The sequence below is a fragment of the Varroa jacobsoni genome, unplaced genomic scaffold (genome assembly GCF_002532875.2).
Source record: "Varroa jacobsoni isolate VJ856 unplaced genomic scaffold, vjacob_1.0 scaffold_172, whole genome shotgun sequence".
NCBI lineage: Eukaryota > Metazoa > Arthropoda > Arachnida > Mesostigmata > Varroidae > Varroa > Varroa jacobsoni.
This window is the reverse complement of record NW_019213074.1, coordinates 42,917-60,913: the sequence shown is the minus strand read 5'-3', so window position 1 is coordinate 60,913 and position 17,997 is coordinate 42,917. Positions and strand designations below refer to the sequence as shown.

At 41.4% G+C, this 17,997-nt stretch overlaps 1 protein-coding gene across 9 annotated transcripts in view; it reads right to left on the bottom strand.

Annotated features, from left to right (window-relative positions):
• Nucleotides 1–15,740: 15,740 nt before the first annotated feature.
• LOC111271384 (uncharacterized) overlaps nt 15,741–17,997 on the bottom strand; it is a 6,315-nt gene continuing 4,058 nt past the window's right edge. For 7 of the 9 annotated variants that reach the window (XR_015315286.1, XR_002686835.2, XR_015315281.1 and 4 more), the window contains 2 exons: nt 16,584–16,691; nt 15,741–15,793 (listed from right to left, as the gene is read on the bottom strand). Coding sequence is in view for 1 of the 9 variants with exons in the window: in XM_022852138.2 (XP_022707873.1) it covers nt 16,646–16,691 (46 nt within the window). In the remaining 8 variants the exon portion in view is untranslated. The remainder of the gene's footprint in view (nt 15,794–16,583; nt 16,692–17,997) is intronic. The other 2 variants (XR_015315282.1, XM_022852138.2) reach the window with 1 other exon arrangement.

Genomic DNA, 17,997 nt, shown 5'->3' with positions numbered 1-17,997 from the left:
TTTTTCGCATCTCCGCATCAATATTAGAAGTTTATCATTGAAAAATTTGATAATACCTCCATTGAGATGAAGTGATTGGTCTTCATTAAAACTATTTCCTTATATACCTAATGGTGCCCACATATAGCTTTATAGACAATGCGACTGTCGAAAATAAGGACTTGCTCTATTCCAAATGACACTTCAACATTGAAGTCATTAAAGTCTGACTACGTGATTTCGTCCATTGTAGAAAAAAGTACTGACAAATGTCTTGCAGTCCCTCAACCTTCGCGCAGTGAACTATTTGTTAAAGTTGCAGCTGCTGTTGAATGCCATGGGAAAAAACCAACAATTTATAATTACTTAATATACAAGTGAATGTTTATTCAGCCAATTACTACCAGATAATCTAGATTTCCAAATATTCTAAATCGACAAGCGAATTTTACGCACCATATCTAATGTATTTATAACTCATATCCGTTAATTATTAATTATCTGTTAATTATAGTAAATCCATTAACACATAAAAAAGAATGGTGAATAAGAGGACTCGAGTTTACTAACGTTTTGTCGAATGACGGAGACTGAAGTAAGCTTTATGTATTTTAGCTGCTGTCTCGACATTGGCGCTCATCTATATGGAAATTGGGAACGCAATAACATCCCGGAAAGCAAATTTTAAAGTAAATTTCTTCCTGTGCCAAAGCAAGTTTCATTGCAGCGGACACAGCTGTTATCGAAGAACGCATTAAAATCAAGACATTTTATTCGTCGAAAATTATCAGAAAAAGCTATGTTGGTAATTTATGACGCATGTTTTCTCTACAGGAAATGCGTGGCAAAGTCGTACAATATGTGTGCTTATATGTAGAAGTCGGATCATGTCAAATGTACCTAATGGTTTTGTGGAGCGTGTTTCGTGTAAAGTGGATAAAAGTGGAGAAATTTATGAGCAATGGTGATAGTCCTTGCCAATGAAACTTTGGAAAAGATTTGAGGTTAATCGTCTCTGGCAACGCAAAGTACATAACTTAACTCTTTGGTAAATTAGAAATAATATACATAAAACAAACTATAGCCAAGCTATTTATATATGCGGATTATGGGTAGCCATATTTACCTTTGAGGGAGGTTCGTAAAACATACCTACAGAGTATCTGCCACTAGATATTCTAGATACTACAACTTGCTTCGTCCTTTACAATAATATCAATCTAATTCAACTCTATGATAACAGTAAATAACGTGTTTACCTTCTAAACTTGAAGGACATGTCGTAGGAGTTCCGGCGGAAACATACCTCGCTTCGTGTCAAGAGCCGGCCCTTTGATGGAATGTCAGATGTAAAGCTTGAAACGATTAGTCAATACAGTCGATAGCATAGCTTTTCTTTTATTTTAAAAAGGTTCGAATGACCTGTGTAGGCATGATTAGACCCAATGGGGCGCTCAGCAAGCGGCGATAAGTGTGGGGTTCGGCACCGATCAGCCCTTTACGTTAATCCACCTATTCTCTCTCAATTCCTCTCTTGTACGTTACTTCAGTAGTTCGGTTCCCTAAATTCAACTTGAGATTACCGATGGGTTATATATATATATATGTATACAGATTGACCTAGCCTCTGCATGAACGGGACCAAGGTTAGCTATTTCATGTTTCGTCGATGGTGGACAATTGACGTGAATAAACAGAGTCATATATTTTATATACGGATGTAGTTCGTCTGCAAGCTGAATGTAGAAAATCTAAAGCCTTCTCTGGTTGAATTAAAATCTGTCTGTTTAAATTAAATATTAGACAAAGGTTTTTACTTTTACGCTAGAGCCTAGAATTACATATCATCCTCATCGTCATCATGGTCCACCTTCGATACTTGTTAAGAGCGAATTCACAAACGCCTCTTCAATTTTGAGAGCCTAGGCAATATGAGGACGATCAATAATCTTAAGGATGTTATTTTCGCTAACTTCGGAAATTCTCTAAAACCTGTAGCATCATTACTAATCCCAATGATGACTCGATCTTTGCAAACAACGACTGTAACAGTTACGATTATTACAAAAACCATTCTCAGAACTGAGTAATATTATATGCTTCCTTAGGTTACGTTCTATATTAGGGCTTGCCTAATTTAGTTCAGTAGCGCTTAGATCATTTCAACGGCTGCCCGTTTGTCTCTGTTTAACGGGACAAAATAACCGGCCTAAAACTTATATATATATATCGTAGGTGTCCATCATCATTATTAAGTATGATCCTTATGATGATTGTTAGCTAGTATCGCATAGGACTAGTCTTCCACTGTTATCTAGTCCATCCTCCCGCATGCGACATGGTATTTACTCTGCACAGTAAGGCAGCTGTGACCTACGCTGAAATAGAATCTGTTATTTATCGATCCAAGTCAACTGAAAGAATCTCTCGGGTTAGCTGGTTTTACCACATGCTAACGTGTGATGATTTGTCATTGACCATTACATTGTTCGCAACTATTGATAATATCAGAGCGAGCTTTGCAGAGCTGTTCGCAGGGAAATATTGGCTGTCTCGAAGTATGCCACCTCGAAAACGTGGTACCTTCTGGCAAGCTTCCTATCAAGGACTCTTACCAGATTCCTCTTTCAACTGGGCAGTGCTTTCTTAAAGATTGATATATGATTATTTTTTTTACTTTTTCTGATACTTGCGCATACCGGGCGTCCGAAAAATATGCGATAACGGCTTGGAGAATAAAATATCCGTAAAGGTCATTGCGTCATATGTGGCGTTCTCTTAAACTCTACAATAACGGTTCTTCGGTCAGACGATCATTTGAGCACTTCATATATAACCTATACTCAACTTATATATTACTATATCTATTATTAACATTGGTGGTGAAGTCAGCTTTACTGAACTATTTTGGGCAGCATTGGAGCAAGCCGGGCTATTGCTAGAAAATAACAGTTGTTACTATATTATGCAATAGGCGTCTGTGTGGTAATAAGCATATATAGTCTTTCGCCTCGGCTTTTTAAGGCATCACGAGGCAGAACTGTCCTAGATCTATCCAATTTCGCACCGTTCAAGCTGTTCGTTGCGCGCTACGCTACAAAACCCATTAGATTGGGGTGCTCCCTGACGATAATTGTGTATCGCCACGAAAGTGCACGTGAATCAAATAATAGTTGGTCATTAGACGTATTTGTTGTTAACGGCGTTGTCTGATTGACGTTGCGGCAATTTAGATTAACGTTTTAATTAAGCCTTTTTGCGCACGAGTTGATGGACCGCCGCCAGCTGTACAGCTTTCCAGCTAATGTCGTCATTGTGGTATTAGGGATTCCGACCAGCGGTTCACGGCGGGACTCAACTATGCCTGTCGACCAACCACATAGCGTTGGCTACCAAGGGATCAAGATTAGATTTGTGTGAATTGAACGGTTTCTCTGCCAAGGGCTTCGTGCCACTTTCTGTCTTCGTCGTCAGCCACAACTGTAGTATTCACTGTGGCAAAGTCCGAAAGAGCAGCTTTGTATTCGGTAGTCGAAAAATTATTAACCGTTTTTCTAGCTAGATGGCCCTAAAGTTATAATTCATCATCCCAGGTCATATAGGCCGCATCGGCTTGGCTTTGGTGTCATTTGAAAGATGGCGGTTTAATTTATCAACATATATCTTTTGTCCTAAAGCTGTTGGAATGCTTGTTTCCAGACTCAAGATCGAGCGTCTTGAATACGGGTAAAATATTTGCAAGATCTTACTACATTTAGAAGTTTACCCCAGTAAAAGTACAAATACTGCCCAGGCCCATAAACAAACTTGCGCTGTTTGTAATTAAGATGCGTTATCGAAAAAATCTGTTCCTGGTACCTGGATAGTTCCGAAAAACGCTGATGAAATTATTGCGAAAACTGAGCAGGACGGAATCACGAGTAGCTACGATATAGCCAAGAAACTAAACATCCACCATAGTACAGCTGAAAAAAAAGCTAGCCTGTGTGCGAATTCATTCAGAAACGCAACGATCATTCACTCAAGCCATTTTTTAAGTAACTGATTTTGGGTTCTATATGACAATAACGTGCAAATAACAAAAGACTTGAAAAATGTACGGCATAATTCGTGGTAAAGCCCAGACTGATGGCGGAAATGGTAGCATGCTAGGTTAGATTGGAAAGGAATCGTGCATTATGAGTCGCTACCGCCTGGCAAAAACCATTAATTCGCCCTTCTACTGTGAACAATCGCTAAGATCATAGGCTACTGACAAAAAATTGACTGGAACTAGTGGGCAGGACAGGCGTCGTCTTCCATCATGACAATGCCGCACCACATATATCTTCAACTATCCCGCAAAAATCAAAAGAACTTGGATGGAAAATTTCAATGCACCTGTCGTGTAGTCCTTAGAAAACTCCCTATAGAACTCCTTTAATGGTGTTAATTTAGTTTCAATAGAACAACTTGTCACAAGTTTTCGCCCAGAAATTTTACAGCAAGGCAACTACAGTGTGACCAAAAAGAGGGAAACAACTACAGATAAAAATGGCGGATATTTACTTTAGTAATACTGTTTTAAAACCTAAAGTATATTCGCTTGAATTTTGACTTAAAAATGATCAAATATATATGCGGTATATTTAGAAACGAGACTCTAATTAGATGCCTCTCCGATGGGTGCAGTGGTAACAGGCTTGGCTATTAACCTCTGAGACGCGAAATAGGATAGGTTGGAAATCAGGCGTAGATAAACTTCGTTTAGGTGCTGGTAGCAGTTAGCATTCTAAAGCTCTACTTAACAACTTAAGTGCTGGACGTGAAACTTAACGGGAAGAACAGTTAATTAATTTCAGATTAAACTGTGCTAATTTGCTCGTTCAACTCCTAACATTTGCTTTATCAGGGAGAATGCTTGTTTATATAAAAATCTACCAGATCTAGTTATTCCACCAGATTCACGGTATCTGATTGATGCACAAACAAAATTGTGACGTTCATTCGAATGTTTCAATTGTCGTGGATACTAAAATAGTAAATATAATGGTGCATTTTTAGACAATCAATAAGCGTACGATACAATTGCAACATAAGGAGCGGTCGTACTTTGCCGGAAAACCCCACTCGCAGCCCGGGTCAAAAAGCATATTTCGGTATAGCGTTCAGCATTACTTGAAAAATGGATCATTAATCTTTGTTTAAACTCTAAAACCAGCATAACTACGACCTGTTGTTATCTTTAATTTGATTCGAAGTCACCGAGTCTTCGGAACTCTTGCAATTTCCTTTCCATTCAGCTTATCAAACAGTGATGAGATGGAAGCATCTACCATGGCTAAGTTGCTAGCCAAAAGTTGATTACTAACGTGTATCGCGACAAATTTCTCTGTGCTCAGTTTATACAGCTATGGACGCGCCCTTTGTCAAGGGTTGCTACCCTCGTGCGTCGGCTGATGGCGCGAACAAGCAAACCAGACTGCTCGCTTCATTTTCATGTCGTTACCAAATGAGTTTCTAAAATCGGATTATTTTCTCTATTTTGGTCTTGAGCGTAGAAAGTGCTAGCAACGATGTGAAGAGGCTTTCAAGTGCTTTAAGTAGCTATTTTCAGTGATGCCCGGAGCCTAGAAAGACAGTCCGGTTAAAAGGCGTACACTTAAAGAGCGTCGTTTGCCCTGAGGATTAACAAAAGTTTGATCACTCACGACGTCTACTGAAGTCCTTGGAAGTAAGTATTTTGATAATGCTACATATGAAGGCTTTATTACAAAGAAACCGGCGTGGCCATTGTACCAACATAAGCATTATTATTCATCAGTAACTCATGATCGTTTCTGAACAATGTGGATTATAGTTTTTCTTGTTATAAATGATCCGTTTTACACGGTATTGTTTGGCAAATATGAGGCGGTCGTTTCATGGGGATAACTTTAAATATAGGCGATCTAAAGCATTGTTGCGTTTAGACCTTTGTCGAAGTTACTTTGAGAAGCTTAATTTGTTATTAGTTGGGCTAAAGTACGAAATTGGTTGAACGATTATTAGGAAAAGTACATTCCAGAAGCCCTCTTCCAACTTCCTATTACCTGTTTCTATACGCCAGCAACTATCTTTTATTAGGGATTTGCCAATAAAATGCATTTTTCAAAAAATTATAGGGTTCCATTATAGGGATATTGCACAATTAACAACGGCCTGTGAATCCTACATATGTATTAGGATTCCTTGATTTAACGGATGACAGAATATAGATAATTCGTATAAGAACTATTTTTGAGATATGCGTTTGTTCTACTGGATCGTTGACCATCTAAAGGAGAACTTCGACATGAACCTACATGCTTGTACAATGCTTGTCTGCGTCAATCAAATTACTGCTTGTGTAAAAGTGAAAATAACGAACATCATATCATACTAAATAAGCATGCTCTAATAACGGAAGCGGAATATTTGGTTGGCGCCAACGCCGATGGCGTTTTTTATTTACTCTGTTTTTTGTGCTTTATTTATTTATTCTGAAAATATATAATAATATATTATGTTTTGAGTGCTCCTTTCTTTCTACTACCGAACAGCAATCAACATAGAGGCAGAGTTTTGCCGACCTAAACAGCGTCTATTATCTTGAATGACTAAGAAGCATAATAGCAAGAAATGCCTAGGAAAACTGATAGGTTATAAACAGCAGCAACCCCACACGTGCGTTACAACGAACCTCATTGAGCCTGTATTTTTTGGTCTCATCAAGTCATGCCGAACCTATGACTCTAGAAAATGCGTTCATTAAGCTGCGAATCCGTGACGCATTGCAGAGCGGAGGCTCCTTGTCAAACATTAGACTTGCGCCTATGAACGACTGTTTGCATCATAGTGTACGCGACAAAAGCGTACCCAAAATCCATTAGGGCCAATCAGAACATCGTAATTTCGAAGACCTTTAAGCATGAGTTCTAACAAGCTGCCCTTCAAGGATAGCTTGCGCAAAAGGGGTCACGAGTGTCATGTTTTGCATCAAAGAAAGCAAGTGATTCGTTTGCTCCTCACGAAGTATGTGGTAGATCAGGATCTATCCAGTGACCAACTGTACTTTTTGTGCCATAAACACATTTGTCTGGCCTTTTCATTAGCTTGGTGCGATGTTTTAGCACCTTTCATTTATGTTTACATCATTTGGTTTACTTGAGCTCCGTGCATATAGCTGTGTTTGCATATGCAAATTCTCGAGGCCGATGTATTAATGGAAAAGTGATCTTTTTGTCAGGTATTTCGCTAGTGTTGTTTAATGGTACCGAAGAGATTGAGCGAATGACTTTGGGAGGCGTTCTTCGTTAATAAAGTAAGTTATGACACTGATGACATAATTTTTAATTATAATATAATGCGTGACTTAAGCGGTTCTTTGCGTGGTTCAAGATATCCCAATACTTTCCATGACGAGGCGTATCACCATGTACGCTGACCTCATTTTTTGAAGTGCTCCCATTCTTCTCTTGCATTAAACTATGCAGCCATGATTGCCCATAACTGCACTTAAACGCTGTAGAGGTTAGTCGACCATTTTTCACCATACATTTGCCCTAGCTAGAAAGTTCTCTGGCCAAATAACAAATTCTAGGGAAAAAAATTAGCAACCGTCGCAAGGAAACAATGAGTTGGTTGGAGACTTGTCTTGTCATATATGTATCTATTGAGACGATTCGACAGAGCGAAGCTGCATGAATCCTGGTGTGCTCGAACGGCCAAGCATCGTCCGCGATAAACTAACTTGAGGCCACAAAGATGTAGAACGAAGGAAAGCAGGGGAAATGTACCCTCTCGGACGAATTTTCCCTAGGTGAATCGTGCTGAATCGTCCCATTCCATTTCGTTCTAACGTCCATCCCCTTTTCTTGGCCCCTAACTGCGTCCCTCGTTGACCGCTGCAAGCAGACCTTGCCCTAACTTTTCTTTTTCGTTGCCTGTCATCTGCTCGTGACACCTTCGTTGTAGATTTCATAGTCGCCGACGACTCTTCACGGTGCTCCACCCCCGTTTTCCACCTATACTTTTTTGGGCTTCATGAGGCCTTGGTGGAATTAAATGTTCTACACACACAGACTTGCCTATTCTTACACACGTACCAAGACGTTCAAGCCGACACATAAGGCCGTAATAGTCATTCTCTCCTTGGAGGCGGCCCGCCTTTTTCAACTGGATATTTTTTCCATCCTTTGGTATAAAGCCACCTCATCTCTTTTGATTGTCTATAATGACGTTTGCACTCCACTCTTTCAGTATAGCCAGTGACTCACTCGTTGGTTAGCTAGAGCATTTTCGCTATACACTATCTTTTCTTTGCCCTTCTTCTTAGCGTCGCTTACCGCGGGTATCGCTAAACGAAAATCGCGATTCGAGTATAGGTGTGGACCCTCAGAAAGCTCACTTTCCCCGTCCTCTTATGGCTTCGCCTCTTGCCTTAGCCTTGCCCCTTGCCCCTGGCCTGTCCCATCTTTCACATTTCGCTCCCTAGCTTTCTTTGGCCCCTACTTAAGCTTTGCCTGCTCATTTCCTGAGCATAGTGAAGCCGCATAGACTTCATTTCTTTTTCATCTCACATCCTTTTCTCAGCTCCCTTTTCTTGCACCTCCACCCGTTGTCCCTCCATTTCCTTTCACTCTTGCCCTCTTCCATCGCTTTTTTGCTGTTGAGCCGATTGCTACTGCTGCTGACATAGACGGTAGCACGAACGGTCGTCGATGATGCTGCGAGAACTACCTTCCCCGTTGTTTCTGTAGCAACATCGGCTGTCCCAGATTCCTATTGTTGTATTCTGTCTCGGCAGACAGGCAGGCTTTTCTTTTTTATCCTAGCTAACCTTTCTTGTCCTGTCGTTTCGGGAGGGAAACGCGGGATTTGACTGGCCACGCCAACACTGTTTCCTACCGTACCACCGGAGCAAGTTCGCGAAACAGTCACATAGTAGGAGCACCAGCAGCACAGAAAACAGCACTGCTCAAACGAAGCAAAGGGCTCTGTCTGCTGAATAGGTAGCCCTCGCGGAAACCATGAGCAGCATGAAGGGCAAGAGCCTTGGTGGACAGGGCCCAGGAGGAGACGTGGACGAGACTCGATGTCGGCGTTGGTTAGAAGCGAGCGAGGTTGGCCTTACTTTGCAAGCTAACTGTCTTTCCGTCCGTTCGTGTGTTACTACTTCAATGCTTGGCTGCTATGCTTGCCATGTCGGGTGCTTCCTTATACGCCTTCGCTATTGGCCCTACATCCCTATGACCCCGCTCCAGTCCTAACAGAACCAGTGTAGGACTCCCATGGTTCCACATACCTCCTATCTTTTGCCTCACTCAGCGAATACCTCTGGCGTACTGGCTGACTGCGACTACTGGCGCCAATGGTGTGCACTGTCGCTGAAACCTGGCCCTAGCGTTGCCAGCGTCGCTACTGTCGCCGGCGACATCGTTTGAAGGCGCCTAATTAGAGAAGAATGGAACCTTTACAGACTGCTTCCACGTACCGCTTCTCCTCGGGCGAAAGCAGGCCGGAATCAGGGAATGGGAATGGAAACCTTGTCTGCATCATTCCCCTTCACGTCCCCTTGCACCGAACTCATCTACATCCTGTACACACACGTACATATATCTTATTACATAGCCCAACCAGTCTCATATCCAGGAAGAGCCTGGAGGTTTTGCCACATCTCCGACTGGTGGTAACCTACGCTTGCTTAAATTGCATCGTTGTCGTTGCTGCTGTTGTTGCTATTTTGTTTCTCGCTTTCTGCACCTTACTGCTTTAAGGGAACTATTATTGGCAGTGAGGGTAGGTTCTCTGGTTCAGTGTCTCAACCCAGCGGAATGTGGCTTCTGCAAATGTTTTTTTTTCTTTTTTTTTACTAACTAAGCTACTTTTCTTACCTACTCAGTTGCGTGGTGTCCCAGCTTCGCCTTCTTCGTTCTTTCTGTTGCTGCCCAATTCTTTTCTCCTGTATAGGTACTTAGGCTTGTACAAAACTTGTTCCTCGATTCAAACGATATGCGAGTAAACTCGTAGTCGTTTGATTCTTGCTTCGAGCATTCTTCCGTCTAGTTAGATCTACCCGCTGGCGACAACCATGTTCATAGTGCTGCCGGTGAAGCCTTTGAGGACAAAACTGATTTTGTTACCAATTTCGAGTTTTGGGAGTCATACATTTAGGTAAAGCCGTTTTTCACCGGGCCGGAAAAAGGTAATAAGCCTATACTGATTACGTTCTAGAAGGTTCTAGCGCTCATAGATGTGGATTTTTTTTTATTCGAAACAGTCATCTCGGTTGTTTTAGTGATGATCCTCGTTATTTTAAAAAATTAAATGCTCTTTAATCCGTAACATGAAACACACCTTCAATAGCTTCACTATCTTCGATGTCGTTCCAGACGATTCTGTGTTTTTTTTTTCTTTGGCCCTCAATATTCCTTAAACATAGGTCAAACATGACATGAAGTAAAGTACATATTCAAATAAAAAAGGTGCTACAGTTCTAAATTTTGATAATACTCCAATAAAGGACGGACCATTTACTAAGAGTCTTGTAATTTCATCTCTAAGCCCATTTTTCCCACCACTACATACGGCATTTGTTAACCCCCTGTTTCTCGTTTAATGACTATTTGGCTATTTAGCGGATAGGCTGATATCCGTTGACTCTCCATATCTCCCCTGAACAACAGCATTATTTTGCACTTCTATAATCGTAGTTCATTTCGTTGACCATCGCTTCTTTTTATCGTCCACTGTTCCTTTCCTTCAGTCCACAGCGTCCTTAATCTATACATCCATTTCCTAGTTATGTATAATCTCGAATGTGTGTGATCCGTCTAGTCTGTCATTTCAGGTTTGTTGTCGCGCTGAGCTTAATCGGTTGCAATTGCCACGACTGGCCTTTATATAAACAACAGCAGCGGCAGCAACAGCAAGAGAAAAGGATGGCAGGAAAATCCCTTGTGGATTGTCAGTTTGCATGGTAAGTATATATTATTGGTTAGGATGGTAACCACTGAACGGAACGGGTGCTTTTCTCGCAATAGCGTGCGTTCACCGCTACAGCGGTCATTGCTGCCACTCTGTCGGATCTTAGGATCTGCAGAACAAGAAACGAGCACAAGGTAGGCAGGTGATTTATGAGTCGTGTGGTTGACTGGCATGGGCCCGTCTTTACCCCGCTCGGCTATCCATGTCCCCGGCAGGTTTGTATTAACCCCCTAGCGTAGCCTGATTTTTCCAATATCTTCCAATTCTCCAATGTCTTCTGCTACGACGGCTACTGCTATCAATGCCATCCGTCGGCCACATCCTGCCTTACGAGATCAAGTACCAGGAGCCGCGCGCTTTCGATTGTACCCTATTCCGCTTCCGCTATGTCCCTGCCGGCAGAGGGGTTATAATGGGAGAAAGAGGAAAGGTTCGAGAGCCAAAGCACCGGAGCCCCTAAGAAAGCACAAGGCAACTCGCTGCGTCAAAGAGGACGACGAAGAGGCTAAGGAACACAACCGTGATGACGATGGTAACATGACAGACGTGCAAGATTCAGTATTATCTGTCCTGCCCGAAGCACCGGATAGTGAGGGAAAGAGAATGCCTTCGAACGAATAATGCTTCCTAGCCTTGAATCCTTTCTAACTAGGACGACAGGGTTGCACCGAGCTCGGGACATTCAACAAGGTTGCACATCTATTCGTCGCGGAGAGATACTGTTATTGTGCAGGCGTATAAGGTAATTCGTCTAAGGTAATGGGTGCTGATATATATATATATATAGTTGTTTAGTAGTGTGTCAGAGGTTAAGAGCAGTAGATTTGCGGATATTCTAAGGTTGTTACAAAAGATCGGAATCGGTGTTGCTTCGCCGTGATGATACGTATGATGCTGTACCAATTCTGAGGGATAAGCAAACAACTGGGTGTTGTTATGGTCTGCATTGTCGACAAGAACCGCATGTTTCTCTTTTAGCTCACACGGCTTCAACGGTCATTTACTTCTCAGCAAAGAATTGTACATACTAAATATATGGGCAATAAGTAATATTATCTAGCTGATATTGCGGCCGTCGATACTGTTTACTAAACACAAATATTCTTATTAAACATATGGCAGCAATACGACTAATACCGTGGCGATTAACGATTTGTTTGTTTGTTAATGTTTATGTTTTAAGTTCGCTTCGTAATAAGATGTTGATATTGTGTGTTTCTCGGTGCGTCAAGCAGAGCTTGCTGAGGCGTCTTTTCATCCAACCCGGCTAAGCGTCGTCCTCCAAAAGGACGACCGACAAAGCATCGAGGTCACACATCTTGAAACGTGCCACGTGCTGCGCGCTGCATTAATTGGCATTAGGAATCTCGTTTCACACTCTCCGCTGCTTTCACATTCATGAACACTCGGTCTGCCATGGCAGGCCCTCGCACTCATATGCTTAGCGCCTCAGCTGGACGAATTTCGCAAGCGTATAAGCGTTTCTCTGTTTCGTGTTAACAGCACAGCACATCACGGTGTACCCTGTAACTCAGCATAGTTAGTGCTAGTGAACTCAGCCAACAGGGCTGATAACATCAGCACGACCTTAGCGTGCTCAAACACCCCCTTCTAATGGCCTGCCCAGTGTCTGCCATATGCCTCTCTCTCCCTCATGTTTTCTTTTTCTGTGCTGCTCCTACTCGTCGCCAATGTCTGACCCGTGCAATGATCATGCACCACACCACCGACAACAATAATGGCAACAATAACACCGGCATCGCAGCACTACCTCAGCTGCCTCAGCCGCTGCCACGTCTCAGAGTAAATATTTAGATTAAAAGTTTGCCCACTGCAAAGTGAGACCGCTTTGCTTGTGAGATCAACACGCCGGTTCCTTTCGTAAGCGACGACCTCACGATGAGCCCCTCAAGGAAGATCCCCTCTCTCACCCCGCGGCCTACCTCACGCGGCTCCCTACCTTACCTCAGTCACTTCCTACCTCACTCCGTTTTCTACCGCACCCCCGAGCGTTTCTGAAGCAACGGCCTATTGCGTTTCTCCCTAAACTACTAAATTTAGGAACGACGATGCCGCCGAAGGTTAAGTAGACAATAACTACAACGCGAGTTTCAGTCAGCTGAAGTTTCAATGCGCCTTCAAACCCCAGTAGCAACAATAATAAGAGCAAGACGTCAGAGTGATAACAATATCTATGGCTAAAAAAGCTTAGCAGAAACTAGGTAGATGAAACTGTAAAACATGTAGTACGAGTTGACCTGAATTTGTGGAGTTGTAGATGGAGAACGAATACTATAAAGATACAAAACGTGTTTGTCCATTGCGTGTCGGACGCGACTGTGTACGAGCAAGACGATATATTGGAGTGAACAGCAAGACATGTATATGTCAGGAAAGAAACTTCTAGTAAGGAGGGTGCCACGGTGGCAACTACTCGCTAAGCTGTTTTTGGGTTGAAAATAATTGAGTTTTACTCACGAAATACATCTTTGGAAAAATAACACAAAGCAGCTAATAACAAGTATAAATGTAGTCCGCGTTGAATAAGTGTGAAGTTATACGCTTTTTAAATTTAAGCGACTGGTTTAGCTAGCCTATAATACAGTATGCTTTAGAAAATGCAATCGAAAAGTAAAAAAAAAAATCCTACAGGTCCGAGCGTTTTTATGAATGAAGTTTTTTTTTGAGGCCGATATATGGTGAAAAGAACCGAGGTCGATCTGATTAGACGATGAACGACCCTCGGAAACAACCTATGAGGGAAAATGCCGTATCGTAACAAGACCGATAGTCTATTCAATTATTCCTACAATATACTGTGGCAGGGAGCGGGGTTTCCACAGGCAAGCAACTCATTCAGGTGTGTTTAATGCATGACTGTTCATTCGACGAGAAATCTACCTCGTGCTTGTTTCTCTCACTGATATAGTTTAACTGAATAACACGTTATTAGTATTTAATACTAGAGATATATATTTGTACGAGCTTTTTTCAGCGGAGTCCTTGCTTGGGAGGCAGTGTTTAGCTGCTTCTCGTTCATATTGAAATATGTATATTGAAAAATGCTTTGTCTGATTAATAGCTTCATTTTGAAAAGCTAAATGCAACGACCGTCGCATATCAAGGGAATGCTCAAAAACCTGTGTGTACCGGGAGTAAAGATTTCTCTCGGGAAGGTAGGAGCCCGCGTGAGTTTCTAAACAATTGAATCACTCTTGCGCCAAGCGATTCACTATATAGTCGCCTGATAGTAGAATCGTTCTTATTTTCTCAATACAATGCCATAATAAGGTCCCCAGAGATGAGGATTCAACATATTACTTCAACAACTACTTCGGATTTTATTCGTACCTACAAATAAGGTCTGAGCTAATCCACTGTGATCGCTTCAACGTCATATTATTAAACGTCATTTGAAAGATGGCTGAACTAAATGGAGAAAATAAGAAAGATTCTATTATCAGGCGATTATATAGTGAATCGCTTGGCGCAAGAGTGATTCAATTGTTTAGAAACTCACGCGGGCTCCTACCTTCCCGAGAGAAATCTTTACTCCCGGTACACACAGGTTTTTGAGCATTCCCTTGATATGCGACGGTCGTTGCATTTAGCTTTTCAAAATGAAGCTATTAATCAGACAAAGCATTTTTCAATATACATATTTCAATATGAACGAGAAGCAGCTAAACACTGCCTCCCAAGCAAGGACTCCGCTGAAAAAAGCTCGTATAAATATATATCTCAAAGTATTAAATACTAATAACGTGTTATTTTTTGATTTCGCGGATTTCTCGCTGATAATCATATGTGGTTCTACTTAGATTTATAATCGCTACAGATAAAAGAGACCAAATCGTTGCGATTCTCGACCCATTAAAAGGGCCCATGTAAAACAAAGGTATAATAAAATACTTTTTACATGGGCTCTCTTAATGGGCCGAGAAGCGCAACGATTTAGTCTGTTTTATCTTGGACATGGAACTCTGACACAATGGAACTCTGACACAATAAAGCGTCAGAGTTCATGTCCAAGATTTGACCCTGTTCGACACGAAGGGCACTAATAGGCTCGCTAGAAAAGTTGATTTTATAGTAATTGAAATTTAGGTGTAGATGGAGCTCGGAAAATTACCACTTCTATGTCAATACATAACCTTCAACAAGTTCCTCATGTTCTAAGTCGTGCGTTCTTGCGAATTCCAAATAATATAAGCTCAAAGGATAAATTCAAATTAATGGAACGTCCACAATCTGAATGGAACTCATGCAATTTTAGCAACCTCCGGTGATTTGAGGGCCAGACTACTTCCGAGATTGTTCTGGCGGGTAAGTTTGTGTTGTAATCGATTTTCCGAGTAAACTCTAACCCTATGAGTTTCTGTCGTCATCGATCTGAGAAGTGGCTGAAACTGGTTCCTATCGGGTGCTATCGAGACACAGCTTCGTGCGGATATCATATCGTTCGTTCCGCTTCGCTACGACATCTAAATTTCTAATCTATCTATAAATAAAGTGAGTAATCATAACAAAAACGTCGCGATAATGGAAGCCTCAATTATATACGCACTAGTTTCTTCGATGATATAGAACTACATAGAATACACTTGTTTGCTGACGGTCTGTCAACGAGTTGCTCCACTCTATTTTTTTTTTTAGCGCTAAGTTCCGGTAGACGCTCTTGCGGTAGACTTCAAACCTGACATGTTACGCTCGACATAAAACTTGTTCTGCATCGCGAGGTTTTGTGGATTCTTACAATTTTTAATTCTGTTCAATTTCTCTTCGCTGAGGTTAGCTGGGTCACGATGTGTTGAGGATCCTGACGAGCCTGAAGCATTCGAAGCAATGAATAGTTTTATGTTAGGTGGCAAGTGATCCATATAACAAAAAAGAAGAATCAGGGCATGTTACGTGACGAAACAACGTTGGTGCTTGTCATGCGGATGTATATATCAAACACGAATAAAAGTTTAATTGAAATCGCTTAGTTAAAATGTTTGAATGCCAAACAGTACACACTCGTTGGCTCAGTGTACAGCAGTCAGCTGTTACACGACGGAGTGTTGCCGACTATTCAACTTGGCTAGTCATTATTTGACAGTTATGTCGTTCAGAACACTGAATTGGGCTTTCCTTTGTATAGAGATAGTAAGGGTGGCCTTTTAAAAGTGTAAATATTTTTGACGCACACCATCACTGTTCGGCAATAGCCTCTAGGTGGACTCAGCACGAAAAAAGAGCGCAGTACTCGTTGAAAACACGCTAGATTTAGCCTACTTTTTCTGAAGCAAAACACCACACGATTCCGGCAAGAGAACATGGCGACATCCATAAGTACGACCGGTTGCAACCAGATCGAGCAGAATTTATCTAGTGAAAGATGTTATGTTAGCCTCAAAAGTGCTTCAGTAATTAGAAAAAAAAAGTGAATCAGTTTTAAAAAAAGTTAAAAAAGTTAATCAAATGGTCCCTCAAACAACTGACTAAGCAAGTATGATATGCCTATGAACAGATATAATATCGGAGGACTTAGGATGTCGGACACGTTGCACGTGCGCTGTTTATCGTTCGCTAGTGCTCGGCCTTACTCAGGCTCTACATCGATGGCAAACAGTTACCAAGCGGAAGACGCTACCACATGGCTGTTACTGCAGGTCCATTGTGCTGAATCAACGCGAGTTTAGCGTATCATGGCTTTTTTTTTCCCTGCCGCTGAAGGATAAGCGCTGTAAGGAACAAATTAGCTTATTAATCACCTTTACATCAATCAGTGCATGTACAGCTAACATTGTAACTTGTCGTGCATAACTTACACGTACAACAATAACAAAAACACGGAAAGATTTCAAGTTCATTATACTGAATATCAGCTAATTGTTGTTGTAGTTATACTTACGGAATACGGAATGCGAAAGATTCTAACATAAACCTCTCGCGTGTGCGAAACAACACCCAGTTGTCGGCTTATCTGCCTATTAAGTTAAAATAGTTTAGATATAATGAATTGTACGAATAACGGCCGCGTTCCCTTTCGCTTGTGTACATTCTCTCTCCCCTCATTCGGTAAGAGATTTTATCTTGGGTTTAGGGTCCAGAAGGACGATTTCCGGTAAAAACAGTGCCTTTTTGACATCTAATTTATTTCGGTTTTCGCCGATGTCAAAAAGCTGTCTATAAATTTCCCGGAACATATTTGTTCCGTGTACAGCAAGCACTATGACAGAATTTTTCGAGCCCATCTCGGTCGGCCAATCGAGATCAAAGGGGGATTTTAAATAGAAAACAGCTTGTCAATTCAGGATATGTTACATCATGATTATACAATATTATTAGAAAAGAAGAACCCAGCTGCGCCACAGACTGGGTTAAGCGTATACAAACAAACAAACAAACGGCCCTTCATAGATTCTCAGCATCCTTTTTTGTACAAGTCGTTAAAATGCAGCCATAATAACAGGATTCTAAGAAGAATCTAGTCATCGCTGTCAATATAAGATCGACGCAGAAACGGGTAGCTCATCGAAATAAACGTAAATCTACAGTTCGGCCAGACCCCTATCTGAAAGGGTTGATTTGCCTTTGGTGAAATTAAAAAGATCTCATACGCAGCAGAACAAAACGTTCAAAGGTCTAGCTGCATCGTCTGAATAAGACTACTCAACAGAAAAGACCCGCTAGACGAAGCAGAGTCATAAACGTATACTGCGAATGATAATACCAGGCTTATATTATACCAGGTTAATATTACATGGCCGCCTTACAATTCGAAAATCTTGAATTCACCGTATTCTCCAACTTTCGGGCCTACGGATTACTATTTCTCTCGATCATTTGCAAACGAAATTAGCTGTCATCATATATTTGACAGTGGAGGTGATCTTTTAAACTAAAGTTCGTGAATCCCAATTCCTAGTAAAAAGGAATAATGGATAAGAAGATGAATGAAGCACACGAAGCTAAGCAAAAAGGCACTTGTTAACAGCATCTACATTATGGAATAATCTAGTTTTATTGGTTCTTTATGGAATGAAG